Here is a 23,758-nt window from a genome sequence, read left to right as displayed (position 1 = left end):
AGGCTCATTTTTATATTTGTAAGTCCAAAGCCTAGCATAATGCCCAACACACAGGAGGTACTTAATAAGGCTTGTTGCCTTTTTAATGCTCTCAGCTAAAGATGACTGATGTCCTCCTTTGAAACTCTCAAGCTACTTGGTTTGATCTCTTCTATGCATTTAATATATTTGAAATGATACTATATTTATGTCTGATTCCATTAACTAAGCGATTAAGTTCTCCTGGGTCAGAGAATGTGTTTTTGTGCCTGAAACATAGCAGTTTGTTGAATTTATATTTTTTCCTTAACTATCTTAAAGCGGGCTTTGTTTTTTTTCCTGCCACAAACAGCCTTCTTTCCCTTTGACAGGCAAAAGACATATTATGCTCCAAGCACTTTTTGTACTCAGTTTTCAAAATAATTCTAATAAGAAGTCAAATATGTTTCAAGTTGTGTGTGTGTGTGTATTTAAAGTAAATTAAGTAAAATTTTTTTCAGCTGTGAGGAGTAATTTTCCAAGTTTGGTGCAGCTCAAAGACTGAAGAATCTGAGGTTCTAGGACTGGAGTTAGAATCCAATTGGGCTACACCTTGGGTGACCTTGGGCAAGTGACTTCTTAGTGTCCTCATCTGTAAAATGAATGGGTTAGACTAGATGTCCTTTAAGGTCTTTTCTTATTCTTTGATCTATGATATTTAAGGTCATAAAATTATCTTATATTTGTCCTAAAACACTTATCTTGTTCTGGTTATGGAAGTAGATGCTTTTTAGGCTGTCAGTTGGGATACTCATTTCAGGTCTCTGAGAAAGGCCTAGTAAGGCTCAGGGGAGGGCTCAGGACACCCTGGGGGAGGGAGTTTCTTTTCCTCAAGTGAATCCCTGGGTAACTTGAGGGAACAGAAAGAGGCAGCCTCTCCTTGATAAAGAAACTTGGGACTGTTCAGAAGAGAAGAGGGCAAGTGCATTCCTTTCCTTCTAGGTCTTGGAGGCCTAGGCAGTTTTTGGCGGGGTCCTTTAATATTAACTGGATTATTAATTACTGTAACATTATTATTAATAAGTATTTTTGCAAGGGGTGAGGGAATGACGCAATTTGGGTGTTAACGTGCCACCCCCTACCCCCCACCTCCCACCTCAGGGACTGGAGCATTTTAAAGGCATATCGGAAATTTGGGGGATGAAAGACTTGGGCGGGTCATGCTCCACAAAGAAGGAGATAGGAAATAGGGGGTCTTTCCTAGATGTGGGAGGAATGACTTAAACCCAAACAATTCCCAGAAATTATCAGAAAAAAGGGGAGAGGAAGCTCGGCGGCTTTGGCTTGCCTGAGGGGAGATATTTAGGGAAGCTCCAACGCCAGTATAGCCCGCGGGGGCTGAGAGGGAGGAGGGGTGTTTCCCCTCCCCCCACTCCTAAGCGGCCCCGGCCTTCCCGCCCCGGTTGGCGGGGCCGGAGCCGCGGTGGATTGTGGGCTGGGGGCCGTCACTGAGACGGCAGTGGCAGCTGCGGCGGCGGCGTCAGCCCGGGGCCAGGCCGGGCCGGGGCGGGCCGCGCTGGGTGTTGTGGCGGCAGACTCGGCGGCGGGAGCTGCAGCTCCTCTGGCGGCCGGGGATGTGGGAGAGGCGGCGGCTGCGGCGGAGGCGGCGCTGCGGACCCGGGGGAAACTGCGGACTTACAGGACGACCGGCGGAGACGTGAAGGAGCCGCCGCGGCCGCCTCTCACCCCGGAGCGGAGCCGGCTCCCGGGGCTGGCTTGCGCCTCTGCGTGCAGCCCGGGCCAGCGCCGGCGCGGGGGCCGGGCCGAGGCCCGAGCCCGGCTCCCGGGGCGCCCAGAGGCGCCGGCGGCGGCCCGAGCCCGGCGGCAGTGGCAGTGGCAGCGATAGCGGCAGCGGCGACGTGGAGGTCTGGAGGCTCCCGGCCATGCGCTAGGCCTCGCCCGGGGGCGGTTGCCCAGGATCCGCAGGTATGGTACGGAGCCAGCCCCATATCCTTTCCCAACCCTTCGCCCGTTTGGGAGGGAGAAAGGAGAAAGGGTTGGGTGCTGGGAGGGAGAGCCGGGGTTAGCTTCCCCCTTGTCCCCAACTCTGGGCCCTCACCCAGCCTACGAGCGGAGACTCTGCCCCTTCGCCTTCCAGCCTCGGGGCCGGCTGCGGTCATAGGCCTGGACAGTCCCTGTCCTTGCCCCAGCAGCTGGGCACGGGACCCGCTATCCACAAGGCCCTCGCCTCTCACCCCAGGACGTGGGGAAAGTTTTAGAGATGGTAGCTTCCTGGCATCCCCTTGGGGCCCGCCTTCGGATCGCCCCCTGTCCGCAACCCCATAATCTCGTTTCCCCCCACTCTGAGCTAACCCTATTAATCTGCTTTGGAGGTGGGTGGTGGGTGGGAAGGGCTTTCCCTCCCTGGTACTTGGACATGCTTGGGGAATTCTCCCCAGATGTGACCCTCTATCTCTGCAGAGCTGCAATAACTGGAGGGATCTCCTTTTCCCTCCTACTACTGATGGGTAGAGCCCCTTTTATAATGATTCCCTTGATACCAAGTACAGGGATGGCATTTTTAGCATATTGGCTGTACCAAAACAGAGTCCTATCTATAATTTTCAAATATATCTTTAAAAAACTACTTTCAGCCGTCTTTAAAAGCATTTCGTCAAGATTTTCTCTCTTAAAATAACTTGAAGTATTTTTTGCTTTTTCAAACTAGTTATCCGATTCTTGATTTGTAAAACTCTGAGCACTTTAATGAGAAATGCTTACTAAGCTGATCGATTTCATGAAAAGTGCTTTAATTTTTCCTTCCTTGTATATGCTTGGAAGTTAGATCATGAGCATGTATCATTTATGATCGATTTATTCGTGCTGTGGATTATGATGGATCAGGAGTAAGTTTCTAATGAATTGGGGATTAATAATGTTTCCTGAACTCTTGCAATGGGACTAATAGAAGGATGAGAGTTGTTAATTTGCTTGTCTAGGTATTGTGATCAGATTCAAAATAACTCCTTATGAAGGTCTCTTACTTGGAGGCTTATATTGATTACCATTATTTGTGATAGGTACTGCTGAAAATATTCATTCAGTATACATATATTTTTATTATTAGTAATTGTGGCTTTTGTGCAACTTTACCATAATGGTCCACATCGGATCCATGCTTTCGTGATTTATGGAAGTTCTGGATGAAGATTTCTCTCTTAAAAAGAAAAGAATTAGGGGATAGCTGAATAGTTTAGTGGATTGAGAACCTGACCTAGAGATGGGAGGTCCTAGGTTCCACTATGGCCTCCGACACTTCCCAGCTGTATGACCCGTGGGCAAGTCACTTAACCCCCATTGCCTACTCCTTACCATTCTTCTGCCTTGGAGCCAATACAGAGTATTGATTCCAAGATGGAAAGTAAGGGTTTAAAAAAAAGAAAAGAATTATTTTCATGACTCTTTTTATAGAATGTTGTTACTATTAACTTCAAGGATTATTTTGCTATACTTTTCTTTGAATATTATTGCTATGTAGGTCACAAACAAGAAGAGATTTTCTTTCAGTAGTGTTTTTTACTGGTGACAAAATATTGGTTAAAAAGTATCAGAAGTTTTAATAGTTATTGTTATCATCTATCTATACATCTATATGTTGAAGTTTCTTTATGGGGGAGTTTAACAAAGTGGGTTTGAACAAGGAATTAATGTCATCTTGAAACCAAAGTATAAGAAAATTTCTAGTGTTAAGACTATAAGAAACACTATCTGAAATCTTGCTTGTGGAATTCATTTTTAATTTTATTCTTTTGTCTTATCTCTATCAATGTTAAAATTGGTTTTAAGGGAGATTCGTATAATGTAATGGATGAAGTTGGCACTGGAGTCTGGAAGACTTATTTTGTATTTTGCTTCTGACATTTTTATTGTGGTTTGGGCAAGTCATTAAACCTCTGTTAGCCTCAGTTTCTCCATCCCTAAGATGGCGACTATAATATACCCATCTCTAAAAGCTGTTGTGATACTCAATAGAAATAATGCATGTAAAATACTTAGGACACTTTAAAATATGATAAACATTAGTTATTGATTTTTATTGTTACTAGCTTTAGGAATATGAACAAAGAAAATTTCAAAACTTGATCCTTTTCAAAGATGACTAACATAAATACTATTAGCTATCTTTTGTTTTATTTGGAAATAAGCAGTGATTTTTTAAAATCACTAGTACCACTTTAAAATCAACACAGCTTTTATGTCTCAGCACATTTCAATATGAAATTTGGAGAACTGGAAAAAATTAAAAAGCATTGCTTTAAGGCTGATTCAGTTATTGGCATTCACAGTTATAAGGATTCAATTCCCTAGAATTTATTAAGCACTTATATGCATTGTGCTGGTGATAACATTGAGCTTCCTTCCTCCAAGAAGACACTCAGTCTCCCAACTCTAGGCATTCTTACTGGCTGGCCCCCATGTCTGGAATGATCTCCTTCATCATCTCCCCCTCCTGGTTTCCTTGGCTTCCTTCAAATCCCAGCTAAAATTCCTTCCTCTGAAATCCTTTCTCCAACCGTTTTAGTTCTGGTGACTAAAAGGACCTTGCATCATCTTCTGTGAGTGGAGGGGATGTTAAGGGAAATAAATTTTATTTAATATGAAATTTTCCACAGATAATATGACAGGATCAGGATTGTGATTTAAGGAATAGTAATAAAAGTAGAGCAACAATAATAATAATAGGCACTTATAGAATACCTACTATCTACCAGGCAGCTTACAGATATAATATCATTTCATCCTCATAACAACTCTGGGAGATAGATGGTATTATTTTTACTATTTTACAGTTGAAAAATTTTAAGGTTAGTGACTGTCCCAAGGTCACAAAAATGTGCCTGACGCAGGATTTGAATTTAAGTGGTCCTGACTCCACATCTAGAGTCTCTATCCACTGAGCCATCCATTGCTTCTAGTTGTAGTTTAGATCTTTTGATTATGTGGTTCAAGGACATTTAAAGCAGAGATGTCAACATTTAAACATTTAAATGGAATTGGAAAATGCTTAAGAAAATAAATTAAAAATATGTTAAGTTGTTTCGGTCATGTCTGACTTTTTGTGACCCCATTTGGGGTTTTCTTGCAAAGATACTGGAGTTGCCATTTCCTTCTGCAACTTATTTAAAGATCAAAAAACTGAGGCAAAATAGTTAAAGTGGCTTGCACAGGGTCTCACAACTAGTTTGAGGCTGGATTTGAACTCAGGGAGATGATTCTTACTCCAAGCCCAGCAAGCTAAACATTACACCACTTAGCTGCCCTTAAAAAAAAAACAAACCCCAAAATAAACAAAAATAGATAATATTAATTTGTGGTTTTCTAAACCAATTTGTTGCCTACAGGGATCTCTATTTATTTTGCTTTTGACAAGATTGGTTTAAAGCATAGTGGAGAAGTGAAAGTTTGGAAGTTAAGTTCACTCTGGCTTTGATTTTAAGTTGCCTTTACCTTCATTCTAAACATATACATGGCATTTCTGCTAATACACCAGAAAATAAAGATTGTGTCTATGTGTGTATTTTTGTCAGGCTATTCATTTTTTGGTTATAGTTAACATTTTTTTCAGAAATATAAAAATTTGGGGGTATTTTGAGTGGCTTCTCTTCTGCTTCCTCACTATCTCAGAAAATTTGTAGAGCACCTACTTGCTTAACATTTTTTCCAGTGAAATTCTTGAAACTTAAAAACAGTTTACTAGTAAATATGCCTTTCAGATTTTATTAGTAAGGTAGGTAGATTTATTTTGTTCATATAGGACATCTCTACATATAGAAACACAGATAAGGATCAGAAACTCTCCCCTTTGTCTTTTCTCTACACCTTCTGAGCAATAAATTGGAGGAGGGGGGGAGGAGAAGCTAGGAGAGAAGAATGGTAGAATTTCAACTAGTGGCCAGTAAAAGCTTCATCTGAAGCTTGACCCCTTTTGGAAAGGGATTCCTGAAGGCTTCTAAAATACTGAAAGCCTGAAGCTTCATCAGCTAACTCTCCCTCAGGTTAGCTTATCACTGATCTAAACTCCCAGAGCCATAGTGTTTATGACCCCTTTAAGAAGATTAACCGACAAGGCTGACTCATAGTGAGCAGATCATATATCTGCACATTGATACCTCAGACTGGCCCTCTTGGGGGAAGTGGCAGCAGAGAACAAAGTGAGAAATATGTTTTTTTCCAAATTAATTAATTTGGAGAACTAGATGTTTAGCCAGGTTTGATGGCACACATGCTGTTGTAATCCCAACTGTTGCAAATGTTTAGGCTATCATGTGAGCAGATCAATATGTAAACTCCCAGGAGTAGGGGGCCACAAGGAGCATGTAGACTCAGGCCATTACTTTTTTTTTTTTTTTTTAAACCCTTGTACTTCGGTGTATTGTCTCATAGGTGGAAGATTGGTAAGGGTGGGCAATGGGGGTCAAGTGACTTGCCCAGGGTCACACAGCTGGGAAGTGACTGAGGCCAGATTTGAACCTAGGACCTCCCGTCTCTAGGCCTGACTCTCACTCCACTGAGCTACCCAGCTGCCCCCCTCAGGCCACTACTTTTGTGCCAATCTGTAGTGAGATTGGGACTCAAGAAGAAATGCTGCATTTACAGCCAGAGAAATATCTGGAGATCTTGTATTAAAAAAAAATAATGTGAAAACGGGAGCTATAATTTACTATAAATGTGAAATGTTTCACATTTATAGAAATAGTTTCAGAAATCTTTATTACTAGTGTTTACATTTTTTGAAATGGGTAATATTCTTAGAGATCTTAGAAGTTTAGCTTAGATCAGTGATGGGCAAACTAAGGCCAGCGGGCCAGATGTGGCCCCCTGAAACCTTCTATCTGGCACTGAGACATTATTCCTAATCTGAGGAATTCAATGAGATACAATACAATGAAACTTTGAAAGAGTTGCCTTAGAAACAGACTGACAGATGAGCATTTCCTTTCCTTTGGCCCCCTCTTTAAAAAAGTTTGCCCATCACTGGCTTAGATGGTTAGCAGTTTAGTTTCCTTCTGTTAACAGGAGTGGGATACAGAGAAGTTCAGGGACTTGGCTAAGACTTCATACTAATGAGTGTGACCAAGACAGAGTTTCTGATTCCTCACCCTGTACTCTTAGTACATTTTAGAATAACTCATTTTCCAGAGGTTATTTGCCACAATTAATCCAGAACACAGTCCAGAACCAGGAAATAAACAAAACATCACAGCATTGTGAACAAATTAATAGCCCATGCAATTAGGCACTCACTGTTGAGTTTTAGCATTTTCGAGCTTTTTAAACATTTAAAGCATTTTAAATAAGCTTATTTATCTGGTTTTCTAGCCTTAAATGGATTAGGGTTCCATTCAGTTTGACAAACTTGTACTAAATAAATCTTGTCTCCAAGGTACTGCACTAGGCCCTGGGAACACTGGGATGAAAAGAACAGACCCTCCTTCAATTGGTTTGCAGTCTGTGGAGAGAATACAGTTCATAGATGTGTGAAACTTAACCTTGTAGTAGAGACAAAGGAGAAATTCTGACAGAATGGTCAATGACTGTTTGAGGAGGGAGGAGGGTCCTTTCTGCTGAAGAGTATCTAGGAAGCTTCCTAGAAGGAAGCAGAGATAAGGAAGCAATGCATTCCAGGCATGGAATTGCCTTGTGTACTTTTTACTAGAGAAAATGGGGAAAGGCAGGAGATGAGAAGTGAGTAGTATAGACAGTGAGTTAGAATCCTCTTTATCAAGGGACAAGAGCCAAACTCAAAAATAGAAACAGAACTAGCCAAATATAGCTTTTTGGGAATGTTTGGTATTGGGGTAAACTTCTAATATCTCAGTAGTCCTTGTGGGCATCCTTGTTATTGCCACACAATAAAATAATATTCATAACGATGACCTTAAGTCACCAATACTTTTAAGGATTTTAGATTTTGTCAGTGCAGATACTCCGATACTACCTGGGTAACCTGCTTAACATACTTTTTACCTTCCTAGATCTCAGCTGCCTCATCTGTTGGACTGGATAGTCTTTGAGGTCTCTTCCAGTCCTAGTTCTGTTGATCTTTCAAGAAATTCGGGCCATTTTCATAGACATTGGAATAAGACTTTAATTCTGCCTTCAGTCAAAAAAAAAAAAAAAGTTGAGTTCAAATCCGGCCTCAGACACTTCTCAGCTGTGTGACCCTGGGCAAGTCACTTGACCCCCATTGCCCACCCTTACCACTCTTTCACCTAGGAGCCAATACACAGAAGTTAAGGGTTTAAAAAAAAAAAAAGAATTCTCAAGGAGGAAGGAGAAGTCAGCCTCTTTATAGCAAAATGATTCACCACATCATTCAGTCTCTTTTCATACTCTTGACCCTTCATATATATTTAAAAATTTTTTTAAACCTTTACCTTCCATCTTAGAATCAATACTGTGTATTGGTTCCAAGGCAGAAGAGCAGTAAGGGCTAGGCAATGGGGGTTAAGTGACTTGTCTAGTCACATGTAACTAGGGAATGTCTGAGGCCAGATTTGAACACAGGTCCTTCTGTCTCTAGATCTAGCTCTCAATCCACTGAGCCACCTAACTGCCCCTTTCCCTCAAGCCATTTTGAACCCATAATGTAATTCTCTACTACAAAGAAATTCTCCCACTTTTCAAAAAATCTTTAAAGCAAAAGGAAAAAAAAATACTCCATTCCTTAAATCCCAACTGATCATTAACAGCAGCTTTCTGGATCACTCTTTGAGTACCATTCCAGATAGTTCCATAACTAAGACTAAGAAACTTGTTCAAATTGCTTGAACTCCCTGTTCACACTTTTTTCTTCTTTATCATACTTGTAAATAAAGTTTGATACAGTTTTGTTAAAGTTGAAAAAATACTGAATTTTCCCCCCTTCATTAATGTGATATATTACTGACCCATGTCAAAGAACACAATACAAAAGTAAACTACTCATAAAGAGAAATATATAATTGAATTAAGGTACTGAAATATTCCTTCAAACATCTAAGATGAAAGTGATTAATACTTAAGCAGATCTGTTTTTTTTATTGATGGAGTAGCCAGCTACTTCCTTATCTAGTATCAACAGTAACTCCTTGATGCCTTCTCATCCTATGAGATGTCTTTTCCAGGTCTTTCTAAATAAATCTTCCAGAAAGGTACTATCTGCTCAGAATCCTGGAGCCCTCTCAGAGTTCTGATAAATTTAAAAAAAATTTATTTTTTAATTTTGTTAACTATTTCTCAGTTACATTTTAATCCAAGTTAAGATTGCACTCGTTCATTTGATACCTTTAGTATAGTTTAGTGAACACTTCCTTAAAACTATAATCTACTGTTATTTATTCCTCTTTTATAGGCTGTTTACTTATTTTTTATTTTCAGTTACATATAGAAACAATTTTTGACAATTGTTTTCTGATATTTTATAATTCAGATTTTCTCTCTCCCAACCCCTCTCACCTCCCCCTCCAAGCCGGTAAATCGTCTGATATAGGTTATACTCATACTTTCATTTAGTACATATTTCCATATTGCTCATGATAGAAGACACATTGCACATACAATAAAATCTCATTAAGAAAATATTCTGGAAGATGGTGTGCTTTGATCTACACACTCAGACTCCAGCAATTCCTTCTTTGGCTGTGGATAGCATTTTCATTTTCATTTCAGTCCCTTGTGGTTATCTTGGAAACTTGTTTTGCTAATAATGGTTTAGTTTTTCACAGTTGATCCTTGTTCTGATAATTTTTAAAAAAATCTTTCCCTTGTAAAATTAGCTTGTCAATTTGTAGCACAATAATTCTTGATAACAGATAATTAAACATACAGTTGTCTTAGTAACTAACGTATTATATAATTTTTCCCACTGAATATTTATCTAATTTTTGTTTAACTGAGACTGTTGAAATCACTTCAAAATGTATATTATTTAAACGTGAGGAGGTGGTGGCTGTTGGAGAATACAATTCAGTAGTGTTCTGGGGAAGTCTAGAGATTACTGACCTTGAACACAAATTCACTACAGAGAAAGCTACAAAGAATAATTTTTTATGTGAATAATTGAGAATTTAACTTATAATGTCTATATTAAGATTAATGTGCCATTTATTGCTAATGTATTTTCAAGTACAGTGATAACTGATATATCTTTTGGGAAACAACCTTTGGAAACCAGCAAAATCAATGTAAACAAAATGGAATTGAGGGAATAACAATAATAGATGATAAATTTCTAATAAAATATTTTATGTATATTATCTTATTTGAACAATACAATTGACCCTGTGTGATAGATGCTATTGTTATTCTTATTGAGGAAACTGAGACTCTTATGTCAAAGGGCTTTTGACTTAAGTAGCCCCACATTTGTTAACTACACCGTAGGGAATTCCAGTTTTCTCATTGCTGGGTTGGTACTGATGACTTTTTCAGTTGTATAAGTCAGTTCTAGCATGTAGATCAGAGTTTGGGATAGGTTTTGCAGAATACTAAAATTAAGTGTCTTATTTATAAGCTGAATCCATGCAGTGTCTCCTCAGTTATAAGATGGGGAGGTGCTGCATGTATTTTGGGCAAAAGAAGATTTAGAAAGATGTGAGAATAACCCCTGATATAGACTAACAGTGCTGAGAGGCCAGAATCTTACCTCAGTTGGACAGGAAGGAGCAAGGGTTAAGGATCCTGCTGAAGTACATAGATAAGAGAAAGCATATATTACATAATTTCAAAGTTGGAAAGGATCTCAGTGGCCATCTAGTCCAATACATATCTATACAAGAATTTTTTACAGCATATTCATTAAGAGTTCATCTAACCTTTACTTGGATATATCCTTCAGCAAGAGGAATCACTATTTTTCAAGGTAGCCCATTCCACTTTTTTAATAGATTTAACTATCTAGAAGATTTTCTTTCAATTCTATCCTACAATAGAGTTATTAGTAAAAATCATTCTGGCAATGAACTGTTGTACTTCATTCACTAGAGGAAGTATCATTGTTCTTACTACACTTGGGAATTTTCATTTTCTTCATTCGTGATTTGATGTTTCTGTATGTGGAAATATATATGGTATATTTACATTCTTTGCATTCTCCCCAAATCCAGCAGTTTCAATAACTGCTTTTACCTATGACAGCTGATATTAGTTAATGACTATTGAAAAAATTAAGTAGAATTTAGATTATAACTTCAGAAATTGACCAATTAGCACAAGTACCCTAGAAACTAGTCTTCACTATCAACCATTTTTAATGCCCTGGCCAGTGATTCTCAAACTTTGTGGTCTCATGTCCTTGTTATGCCCCTAAAAATTATTCATGATATCCCAAAGAGCTTTTGTTTATGTGGGCTGTATCTATTGATATTTACTGTATTATAAATTAAAACTTCTTATCATTGTGAAAATAATTTTGAAAGGGTTTCAGGGGTCCCTGGACCATACTTTGAAAACTACTCACCTAGGCTTACTACTTAGTTGCAGTAGTAGAAAATCTTCACAGGATTTTCCCTCCTAAATTGAAGTATTTAAAATGATTATATTTATTGCATCATCATTTTTTTGTTCAAGTTAAACCATTTCACTTCCACCCCTCTTATTCCATTTGAAAAGGATCTTGATAGTTTAAAAATTTTTTATTTTTCTAATTTATTAGGGATAGGGAAAGAAAAAGATTGATGGGAAAGTAGATGAATGATATTTATAGAGCTCTGGAAGTTGGAATACTTTATATCTATGGACTATTTGGGACAGTAATATGCAGCAGTGCCTCATGACATTTTTGTAGGATGAATTCTAATATCTATTAATGGACATCTTTTTGTCTCTGTTTATTTTTAATATTGTTCAAAATGTGATTTCTCTGAGCCATCTTCATTAATATTTATTGATTGTTCATTGAAAGAATGGAGGATATTTAACTTGGAGAAGAGAAGACTTGATAGATAGCCCCATTTCAAATATTTGAAAGTCCATCAAGTACAAAAGGATTTAAACTTGTGTTGTTTTTCACTGGATGGCAGAATTAGTAGTAATAGGTGGAAAATTTTTTTTAAATCTTATTTTTAAAATTTCAATTAATTAATTAATTGCGAGTATTTTTTCCCTGTAGTTACATGTTCATGTTCTTTTCCTCCCCTTTTCCCTCCCCCCCTAGCCAATGAGCAGTTCCACTGGGTGGAACATTGATCATTGATCAAGACCTATTTTATATTATTAATATTTGCAATAGAGTGATTGTTTAGAGTCTACATCCCCAATCATATCTTCATCGAACCATATGATCAAGCAAATGTTTTTCTTCTGTACTGTGTTTCTACTCCCACAGTTTTTTCTCTGGATGTGGATAGCGTTCTTTCTCATACATCCCTCAGAATTATACTGGATTATTTCATTGCTGCTAGTAGAGAAGCCCATTACTTTCGATTGTGCCACAGCGTATCAGTCTCTGTGTACAGTGTTCTGGTTCTGCTCCTTTCGCTCTGCATCAATTCCTGGAGGTCATTCCAGTTCACATAGAATTCCTCCAGTTCATTATTCCTTTTAGCACAATAGTATTCCATCACCATCAGATACCACAACTTGTTTAGCCATTCCCCAATTGAAGGGCACCCCCTCATTTTCCAATTTTTTGATGGATGGAAATTACTGAGAGAGTTTAACTTAATGTAAAGAAAAGATTTAAAATTTCTCAAAGTTTAAATTGTCTTCTTTTGGGAGGTGTGATAAGTTTGTCTCTCCATTAGTATGGAGGTCTTCAGATGGAGGTGGTATGGCTATTTAATGGTTTGTAGTAGAGGGGATTCCTGTTCAAGTTTAAGTTGAATTAGCTAGCTTTTGAGATCCATTTTTTTCTGAAATTCCCTGATACAAAATAATTTAAAGGCTCTGATCTTCAGGGTTACATAATTAAGACTGATGAAATTTAAAAAACAAAACATGTGACCTCTATTCTAAATTAACTCTACTAAAGAAAAGCAAAGGTAGTTAGTAATGGAAAATGCTTGATCAATTTTTTGTTTTTGGCATGCTGTATTGCATAATTTTCTTGCAGCAGATTTTCTTTGCTTTGGCTAATATTAAAATTAGCTGTCTTGAGGGGCAGTTAGGTAGCATAGTGGAGCAGGTCTTAAGGACCTAGGTTCAGATGTGTCCTCAGACACCAACTAGCTGTATAACCCTTGGCAAGTCACTTAACTCCATTTGCCTAGATCTTACCACTCTTCAGCTTTAGAACCAATACTTAGAAAGGGTTTTTTTTTTTTTTTTAATTACTTGGCTATTGGTTTTGAATTTGTGACTTACATACACCTTACTTTTTCTTTGGTGAAGATATTCATAGAAAACTCATAATTTGATCTCTCGTACTGTTTTAAAGTATTATTTAGAGTTTTGGAAACTAATAAGAACATGTGTATCAGCTTGGTAAGAGAGAACTAGTAATACAACATACACACGCACATGTGGTGCAGTAGGTTTCCAAAGTCATAGTTCCAGTAAACAGGATAAATTGTGTCTGATTTATTTTACAGTATTGAGTAGGCAAGTGGGAAAAACAAAAACAAACCTATATCAGAATCTATTCTGTATAAAAGGATTTAACAATCAAATATACTGCAGAAAAATTCCTGATATTAAAAAATTACAAATGTTAAAAGTAATATCAATGATAGAAAAAAATAAAGCAATTCTAATGCAATTTTCTATTTAAAAGAAATTCTTTCCTAAATAGTAGTTTCTACTCAGATGCACTTTATTTTTGAATTTTGGTATGTATTTGAGAAATGAGGCCTTTATTAGGGAGACTTGTAAAACATTTTTTCACTTATGATTACTTTGTATTTCTCTCCAATCTATTTACCGAACTTATCTTCCTCCCCCCCCCACTTTTATTCTGTTCGTCCTCAGTTTAGCTTCTGATCATCATATCCCTCAATTACCGTCTTTTCTATCAGCATTTACTACCCCCCCCTTTCTATTATACCCTTCCCCTCAGCATTTACTACCCCCCCCCTTTCTATTATACCCTTCCCCTCATCTTTTTCTGTAGGGCAAGATAGACTTTTCCACCTAATTGATTATGTATGTTCTTCTCTCTTTGAACCAGGTCTCATAAGAGAAAGGTTCAACTGCTCCCTTCCCTACCTACCCCATCTTCCCTCCACTATAAAGCTCTTTCATGCCTCTTTTTATGTGAGGTAATTTTTTTTTTTTATCCTGGGACTCCATTCTAGGAGCATAGGGCCACAACCAGTAGGCAATGGGTCGCTCAGGGTCACCCAGCTTGGAAGTGTCTGAGCCCGGGTTTGAACCTAGGACCTTTTCGTCTCTAGGCCTGGCTCTCAATCCACTGAGCTAGCCCAGCTGCCCCTACTTTAGGTTGCAGTTTCTTTAGCAGATGTAGTTTTTACAGGGTGGGGTTGCTAGCCCCATGCCCAACCCTCCTCCTTTTTCATCAGGGCTAGGGACCGTCCTTAGCCCAGGAGTGGTAAGGGTGGGCGATAGGGGTCAAGTGACTTGCCCAAGGTCACACAGCTGGAAGTGTCCTAGGCCGGACTTGAACCTAGGACCTCCAGTCTCTAGGCCTGGCTCTCAATCCACTGAGCCACCCAGCTGCCCCATTCTATTTCTCTCCTCTCCTTCTTCTCTCTCTCTTACCCTCTTTCAATAACATCCCATCATAGTTAACTCACAACTTTGTCCTCAGTCTATGTATATTACTTCTAACTGGCCTCATAATAATAAAGTTCTTAGGAGATACAAGAATCATCTTCCCATGTAGGGATGTAAACATTTTAACCTTATTGAATATCTTTTGATTTCTCTTTCCTGTTTACCTTTTTTTTTTTTTAAACCCTTGTACTTCGGTGTATTGTCTCATAGGTGGAAGATTGGTAAGGGTGGGCAATGGGGGTCAAGTGACTTGCCCAGGGTCACACAGCTGGGAAGTGGCTGAGGCCGGGTTTGAACCTAGGACCTCCTGTCTCTAGGCCTGACTCTCACTCCACTGAGCTACCCAGCTGCCCCTTTCCTGTTTACCTTTTTATGCAAATTCTGAGTCTTGCATTTGAGAGTCAATTTTTCCATTCAACTCTGATCATTTCATCAGGAATGTTTGTAAGTCCTCTATTTCATTGAATATCTTTTTTTTTTCTCCCTAAGGATTATGCTCAGTTTTGCTGGGTAAGTGATGTTTGAAGTCCTAGCTCCTTTGCCTTCTGGAATATCACAGTCCAGGCCCATAGATCCTTTAATGTAGAAGCTACTTAAATCCCTGGACTGTGATATTCCAGTATTTTCTCCTTGACCTGGAAGTTTTTGAATTTGGCTATAATATTCCTGGGAGTTATCCTTTTGAGTTCTTTTTTAGGAGGTGATTGGTAGGTTCTTTCAATTTCTATTTTACCCTGTTCTAGAATGTCAGGGCAGTTTTCCTTGATAATTTATTGAAAGATGGTATCTTAAGTTCTTTTTTTCAGGAAATCCAATAATTCTTAGATTATCTCTCCTGGATTTATTTTCCAGGTCAGTTGATAGATATTCCATGGTTACCAATCTAGTCAGTGGGCCATTCATCAGTTAGATTATTTTTTTTAAATCCTTACTTTCTGTCTTAGAATCAATACTGTGTATTGGTTCCACGGCAGAAGAGCAGTAAGGACTAGGCAATGGGGATTAAGTAACTTGCCCAGGATCACATAACTAGGAAGTATCTGTGGCCAGATTTGAACCTAGGACCTTCTGTCTCAAGACCTGACTCTCAATCTACTGAGCCACCTAGCTGCCCCCTCAGTTAGCTTTTTGCTTTCTCTTTGTGACTATCTTTTTTTTTTTCCTGGTCATGCAATTTTTTGATGATATTATTTATACCACATGTGTCCAATATGAATTTGTAATGTGCCTCAGTTTGCCTATACGCAACATGTTCTTCTCCATTGACTTTTTGGCTGAGCCTCAACTTAACTTCTTTAAAAACTATGGTATCTCATGACATGAGGGCATCTAGGTGGTGCAATAGATAAAGCCCCCAGCCTGGAGTCAGGAAGACTCTTCTTTATGAGTTTAGAACTCAGGAAGGAAAACACAAGTTATGTGAATCTGGGCAAGTCACTTAACCCTGTTTGACTTAGTTTCCTAATCTGTCATCTGAGCTGGAGAAGGAAATGGCAAATTACTCTAGTATCTTTTGAGGGTGTATAGGATTTTCAGGGAAAACTAGCTCTTCTGGTATGAATGCTTGTGAAGCATTTTTCAGGGCTGCTTATCCACCCAAAGGAGTCTACTCTTAAAAAAATAACAACAAAATAAACCCCTTGCCTTCTGTCTTAGAATCAATACTAAGCATCATTTCCAACATAGAAGAATGGCAAGGACTAGGCAATGGGTTAAGTGACTTGTCCAGAGTGACACATCTCTAGAAAATGTTTGAGGCTAGATTTGAACCCAGGACCTCCTGTCTCCAGACCTGGCTCTCCTACTGAGCCACCTAGCTATCACCTGTGGCTCCAAGAAGCTGTAACATGCACTACAGCCTTGTTCTGGTTTTGAGCTAAACTAGGTTGAAGGTAACTGATAGGCCTCAAACACTTTGATGATTCAGGGCAGTGATGTTGAACTTTTTAGAGACTGGATGTCAAACTACAACTCTCACACTGCATGTGAGCCCCCCACCTTACTGTAGACAGAGGAAGGAGAAAGTGCTTCCATTGGATTTCTGGGTAGAGGGGTGGGTAAAGTGAGGAATGTCCTCAGGCATGGTGGAGAGGGAGAGGGGAGCAGCCCCCTCTGGCAGGTGTGCCATAGGTTTGCCAACACAGATTTAGGGAGATGTCCACCCCAAACATGTGAAGACTTCCCCCAGTGGAACGGGTGGATGAGAATAATTTTTTTCCAAAAGCCATGAAAGCAACTGAAGCAGGTGCTGTGGAGCTCTAAGCTTGGTTAGCCATCAAAGATGCCACAGTCATCACTGTGGATCATTTTCTGTTGCCCTGATTTTTGTCTTGCCGCTGGACTTTGATGACTAGAAGAGAGAGTGAGGCTGAAGACTTTGTGCAACTTTGCCTTACTTAAAACCAATGATGTCATTGGTCTTCAGAACAAAGGATGAACAACAAAATTAACTCTTGTTAGATAATTATTTCAGACTTTATCACTTAAAAGATTATTTTCCTTGGCAGGAAAAAAAATGCAAATAGGAATAAAATGGGATTTGGGTAGCTCTCTTCTCTGTTGCCAGTTCTCATGGTAGATGAAATAGAGACAAGTTTATTTTATCATCTTAGTTCCATCCATCCTAAGATCCAATCCCTGTTCTTATTTTTTTCTCCCAATGTAACTAAAAAAAAAAAATGCCAAATACCCTTTCCTCTAAAAAACATCCAAGACAGCAAGAGGGGAAAAAAAAACAGTAACCTACAGACATTTTTTAAGTTTTTCTCACCTCATCTTAGTCTCAACTTTTGTACTTGGACACAATTCTAAGAGTATTGCACCATGGTTTTTCTACCCATCCTCTGTTAACATTCCTTGTTTTTAATTGAATATACATTTTTTTCTAAGTTGGACAAGTTTCCTGAGGAGTCATATTGATCTTTTTAAGATAACATCTGATGAGTCAGCTCAAAGAAATTGTTTCTTTTTGTGCCTTCAGATTTTCATTTCTAAGAATTTCTTATTCCTGCTCTTAGGTTGACTTTTTATGAACAATTTGAGTGCATAGAATTCTACTTGTCTGTTCTCCGAAGTCTTTGAAAAATCCTCTTCTACAATTTGGGAATGCACTGCTTTCCTTTCCTTACAAACGAAAATGAAGTAGCTGTTTCCCTTAGCAAGTTCCCATTTTACAGCCGTTAACAGTTTCACTTTGATGAGATTCAGATTCAGAATAAAATTTCCAATTTTTTGTTTCTACAGTTCAGTCCTTTTATCATAGTCACTCTTAACTTAAATCCTTTCTTAAAACTATTAAAAAGTAAGTCAAGATTCAGAACCTTATTCTCTCCTTGACTTATCAGATCAAGTCAATATGTACTGCTCAATAAGATTCAGAGTCACTTATCTGGCTTTTCATGCCCTTGAGTTAGATCTAACTTACCTTTCCAGGTGTTTTATACATTATTCACTTTAATGAAACTTTGTAGTTCAGTTAGACTGATCTTCTTACTGTTCCTCACTTGTGACTTTCCATTTCTTGTTTCTGTGCCTTTGTCTAAGCTCTCCTATGCCTTGAATTCCTGTTCACTTCTTCCTCTTAGTATCTCCTAGCTTCATTCAAATCTCAGCTAAACTGATGCCTTCTACACAAGGCTTTTCTTGATCCCTGCAGTTGCTTGTGCTTTCCTTTACTTCAGTTGATGATGGATTCATCAGTCACCATTGTATATCTTCATAGGAGTGATTCTTTCTACTGGACCCTATAAAGTAGAGCCACTTTTTCCTCAAAATCCTTACCTTCCAGCTTAGAATCTATATTGTGTGTTGGTACCAAAGCAAAAGAGGTTAGGCAATGGAGGATAAGTGACTTGCCCAGGGTCACACAGCTAGGTAGTGTCTGAGGCTGGATTTGAACCCTGGACCTTCCATCTCTATGCCTGGCTCTCAAACCACTGAGCCACCCCAACTGTCTCTGGTACAGGTCACTTTCAAGGTTAGAATAGGGGAAAAGAATTAGATGGTATTTAACATTGTGATTTCCCCAGTGTATTTTATTCCTTCATGGAGTAATTGAAGGTGCATAGGAGAAGAAAGAAATTGAAGGGACCATGGAAGAATTCTGCTTGTCAATTTTGCCTAGGGTCTTGGTGTGATCTACAGTACATTTTAGGACTTATAGGTAAAGCTATAAATCTCAGCCTTGTGAGTTATTTTAATATCCTCAAGATTAGTTGTATTATGTCAGCCCAGCATTCTCCCAAAAGGGCTAGCTAGCTTCTTTTCTTCTTGGAGGAAGAGAGAAAAAAGAGGAGGAACAATTATGTTCCAACTACAGACTAATGTTCTCACTTATTGTTTTCTTTTCCCACTATCCTCTTCCATCTTTATTATGGTTACTAGGAGAGAATGGTATATAGTACAAGACTATAGGGTTTGAAGTCAGAAGACTTTGGTTTAAATTCCAGCTCTGCTACCTATTTTGTGAAGTTGGGCAAGTCATTTGATCTCTGGGACATAGTTTTCTTGTCCTAAAAATAATGAGTAGGTGATCTTTGGGGGCAATTCTAGCTTAAAATCTGTGATCCTTTAGACAGTGAGACTTAGAGAAACTATGCCTATTTCTTAAAATTTTAAAACATAAACCATCTTAAATATCATACTATTTATTTTCTTTCTTTTTAAAAAATTAAATTAATTTTTTCCATATTGTTCATTTTTGTAAGTAATCTTATGAAACCCAAATTCCAAAACATAAACCCAAATAAACTATTGAAAAATTGTATTCTTTCATCTGCATTTTGACCCTGACAGTTCTTTTTCTGAAGTAGATAGTATTCTTTGTCCTAAATCCCTCAGATTTGTCCTGGATCTTTGTGTTGAGAGTAGCTATGGTTATCACAATTGATTATTCCATATTATTGCTGTTATTGTGTATAGTGAAATTTTTGTCAGAAGTAATGGCCTCAGGCATGAAGGGAAGAGAAGTCACTATGAGGGCAATTAATATGTCTAAGAAGGATGAGGCATTGGAACAGATGAAATGATAGGAGGTTATGGTTAGAGAAATCTCTGAAATTTTCATTATGGAAATAGAACACTTGTAGGCAATGGAAAGGTATCATCATTTCTCATTGTGACTGAAGAGTAGTATAGGAGGTCATGGGGTTTGAAGAGGTTTGAAGATTTAGGAGCTGAGGTAGTTTGAGGGAATATTAACATGAATGTTGTATCTAGTATAAATCCAGGATTTAATGACTTATCCCTTCCTTCATTCTGGAAGCTTTGCCACTCTTACTGTAGGCCAAAGTAATTTTAGTTTTTTTGGTCACTATCACTCTCAGCTTTGAGCTTAATCCACTAAAATTTCTCAAATCTTTTTTTTAATCAAACTTCTATCTAATCCTAAATCCATTTTGTATTTGTAAAGTCAGTTTGTTGAACCTAAATGTAAAAATTTACATTTATCTTTGTTAAACTTCATCCTAATAGATTCAGCCCAAATGCTCTAAGAGTCTATAAAGAACTTTTGGCATCCAGGGTTTTTACCCATCTGTCCTAGCTTTGTATAATATACATATGTATTAGGGATGCTTTTTAAGTATCCAAATAATTGGTATGACTGTTAAAGGCAGCTAAATCTTAAATGTTATAGGTGTCATACTGGGTAAAACACTGGGTTTGGAGTAAGGAATTCAAATTTGGTCTTACATACTCACTAGTCTTTTAACTTTGGGTATGTCACTTAACTCCAGTCTTGAGGTTCCTCCTCAACTATTAAATGGGATTAATAATAGTAACTATCTTCCAGAGTTGTGAGAATACAAATTAATATTTGTAAAACAGTGTGGTGCCTTGTTTTCTTTCCTTCTTTCCTTACCAGTAAAGCTTACCACTTGTTCTTTTTTCCAGGTTTATATGCACAATAATGACTGCTTAATGTCCAGTCTTTTCACCAGACCTGAATCTGTTTAGTTACACCAGAAACCTTATCTCTCTGAATCACCTCTCCTTAACTCTCCACCAATCTTTTCATCTTTTCACAATCATACCATAGGATACTTTTTTTTTTTAACTCTTAGGTCAGCTATGTCTTCAGCTGATCTTGATCTTGATGATAATTCTAGTGATCTTCTCTGATAAATTTGCTTAATTCACCTTTCTTTCTTTTGAATTTATCCAGTCAATTTCCTGTAACGTTTTATATTTAAGTGTCATGTAAAATGTCTTACCTATCTAATGAGATTGTAAGCTACTTGAAGGCAGGGATGGTGTTCCTTTTTTAGGATAGTCTCCTTGCATAATGCTGAAGAAGTTGCCTTACTGAAGAGCACAGAGCCTAGAGTCAGGAAAACCTGATCAACCTTAGATATTTACTAGCTGTGTGAACCTGGGCAGTCATTTAACCGTTGTCTCTTGTTTCCTCAACTGTAAAGTGAAGATCATAATAGGACCTATCTCAGAGGATTCTTTTGAAGATCAACTGCGATAATATAGAATTCATATAAATGTTTATATTAAATTATGTATTTATGATAACATATTAGCACAGTGCTTGGCACATAGTAGGTATTTAATAAATGTTTATCACTTCCTCAGTGAATGAATGAATAATGGATGAGTGAATGAATTGTTTTAGTCTTGAGAGATATATTTGAGCTGTATTGGTGTGCGACTTTAAAGATAAAATGAAGGAATATTGGTTTCTAGTGGGTTATGGTTTTTAACAGTTGATTGAAGACTAGATAGCCATTATATTTGCCTACTGTAAGAAATTATAATAATGATAAAATAATCATAATAGTAGTTGGCATTTATATAGTGCTTCAAGCTTTGCAGAGCTCTTTACAAATATTACCTCATTTGATCCTCACAACAATGCTCTATCCACTGTCCTCCAGCTTTTCCCAATCGCAGACATTCTGGTTTCTAGAGGGTAGCTTGGTAGAAATTTCTCTGTGAAGTTTTTTTAGGAGTGCTTTTTTGTAGGAAAAAAAAATCTGATTTCATTGTATAATAAACAATTTGATCAATATTTGTATTCTTTCCTATTTAGTTCCATTTGAGGGGTGATTTTATGCAATGGCTTCAAGCCACAGTTCTTCACCAGTGCCTCAAGCAAGTAGCAGTGATGTTTTCTTTAAAAAGGAGGTAGAGTCTACTAAACATATTCGACCCATACAGTCACTGCCAGATGTGTGTCCCAAGGAACCCACAGGTAACGAATATTCTTTTATAAACAATAGAATACATGATAAAATATATTAATTGAGTAATGGAGAATCATTTGCTGTTTTAAAAAAGATTAAATCTTAATTCTTTAAAGTAGTATGATTTAATAATCCATTAATGTTATAGGTCCTCCAAAGTAAGGATTTGAATGGTTTTAGACATTTTTTATGAGGAATGAGATAGGAAAATTGAGATTGGTATAATATAGATTTTTTTTATTAAAATATTTTCAACTGAAAATTTTTAGGTGGTTTGTATAAAGTAGAATTTATGATTTTTTTTTGTTTTCTAAACTATACATTCACATATGTACATATAATGATTAGCTTTGTTATGTAGTAAATTTATAATATTTTCTAAAAATGAATTTGCTTTTTGACTTAAAAGCAACTATAAAGACTGAGTTTTCTTTATTTTCTGCAGGTGATTCACATAGTTTATGTGATGCCCCATCTCTAGTTGCAGATCAACATAGGTGGACTATTTATCATTCCAAAGTAAATCTTCCAGCAGCATTAAATGATCCTAGATTAGCAAAAAGAGAATCTGATTTCTTTACAAAAACATGGGGACAAGACTTTGTGGACACAGAAGTCATGCCTTCATTCTACCTCCCACAAATCAGCAAAGAACATTTTGCAATATATCAACAGGAAATCTCTCAGGTAGAGTCATTTCTTGAACCTCATTTCTTTTTAAAATTTAAAAAATTTTTGTTTTAATTGATCATGATCCATCCTCTTACTTTATAATTCCCCCAATCACTCTCCAAGAAAAGCAAAACCCATTGTAAACATATATAGTTAATTAAAACATTTCTACATTGGCCATATCCAAAAATATATTTGTCACATTCTGCATTCTGAGTCCTTTTTATTAGGATGTTTGATGAATAGTCCTCTGGAATCTTGGTTGGTCATTACTCTGAGTAGAGTTCAGTATAGTAGTTCCATCAAATTTATTGTACCATAACTTATTTATCCTTTCCTCAACTTATGAGCACCCCTTCATATTTTCATTCTTTGCCATCTCAAAAAGAGCTATAAATATTTTTTATACATCTTTAGAGTTTGTTTTGCTTGGGACTGATTCCTTCCTTACTCTGTTTTTGCCTCTAATTCTTTATCTCCGCCTTTCCTCTTTTCCTCCTATTATATCCCCATTGAAGGAAATATATATTGCTACCCATCTGTGTTTGTTTTCTTCCTTTCTTTGGTTATCAAGTTTAGTTTCAGTATGAGTCAAAAGATTAAGCTGTTTCTCTTCACTATTAATAAATGGCTTGTGATGAGTTGCTTTTTGTTCCTACTTAACTAAATACATTGCATGCAAATATTTCAAGGATTCTTGTTTTCATTAATATAGATAGGACTCTCACTCTTATTGCTCATAATACTTTTTGCATCAGAAAATCATGAAGTCACATATTTAAAACTACACCCTGAAAAATTTTTAGATTTCCAATTTCCAGTTTTCCAATTTCCACACTTTACAGAAAAGGAAACAGGCCCAGAGAAGGAGAGTGACTTAATCAGAGTCTTATAAGTAGTAAATAGCAGAGCCGACTTTCGATTCATGTCTTTTGTCATATCATGTCCTCTGATTCTAAACCCAGCTTTCTTTTCACTATTGAATATTTCTGGAGCTTTTGATAAATGCATATATTGAACTTTCTGTTCACTAAAAGTCCTAATAATGTTTTCTCATTAACTCTCATTTATTGATACTTTCCCCACTATGTGTATTGTTTGTTTTTTAAACACAAGTATAGGAAAGATTTTATGTTTATCTGTGTTAAATTTTATCTTATTAGTTTTTAGTCCATTATTACAGCCTTGAAGATTTTTTGAGAAACTAATTTTGTATACATTGAGTT

At 37.4% G+C, this 23,758-nt stretch overlaps 1 protein-coding gene across 1 annotated transcript in view; it reads left to right on the top strand.

Annotated features, from left to right (window-relative positions):
• Window positions 1–1,869: 1,869 nt before the first annotated feature.
• VPS54 (VPS54 subunit of GARP complex) overlaps window positions 1,870–23,758 on the top strand; it is an 88,933-nt gene continuing 67,044 nt past the window's right edge. Inside the window, exons 1-3 of the mRNA XM_044663380.1 lie at window positions 1,870–1,944; window positions 21,707–21,868; window positions 22,306–22,547. Coding sequence (XP_044519315.1) covers window positions 21,733–21,868; window positions 22,306–22,547 — 378 coding nt within the window. The 5' untranslated portion in view covers window positions 1,870–1,944; window positions 21,707–21,732. The remainder of the gene's footprint in view (window positions 1,945–21,706; window positions 21,869–22,305; window positions 22,548–23,758) is intronic.

This window comes from Gracilinanus agilis, chromosome 2 (genome assembly GCF_016433145.1).
Source record: "Gracilinanus agilis isolate LMUSP501 chromosome 2, AgileGrace, whole genome shotgun sequence".
NCBI lineage: Eukaryota > Metazoa > Chordata > Mammalia > Didelphimorphia > Didelphidae > Gracilinanus > Gracilinanus agilis.
This window is presented reverse-complemented; position numbering and strand designations above follow the sequence as displayed.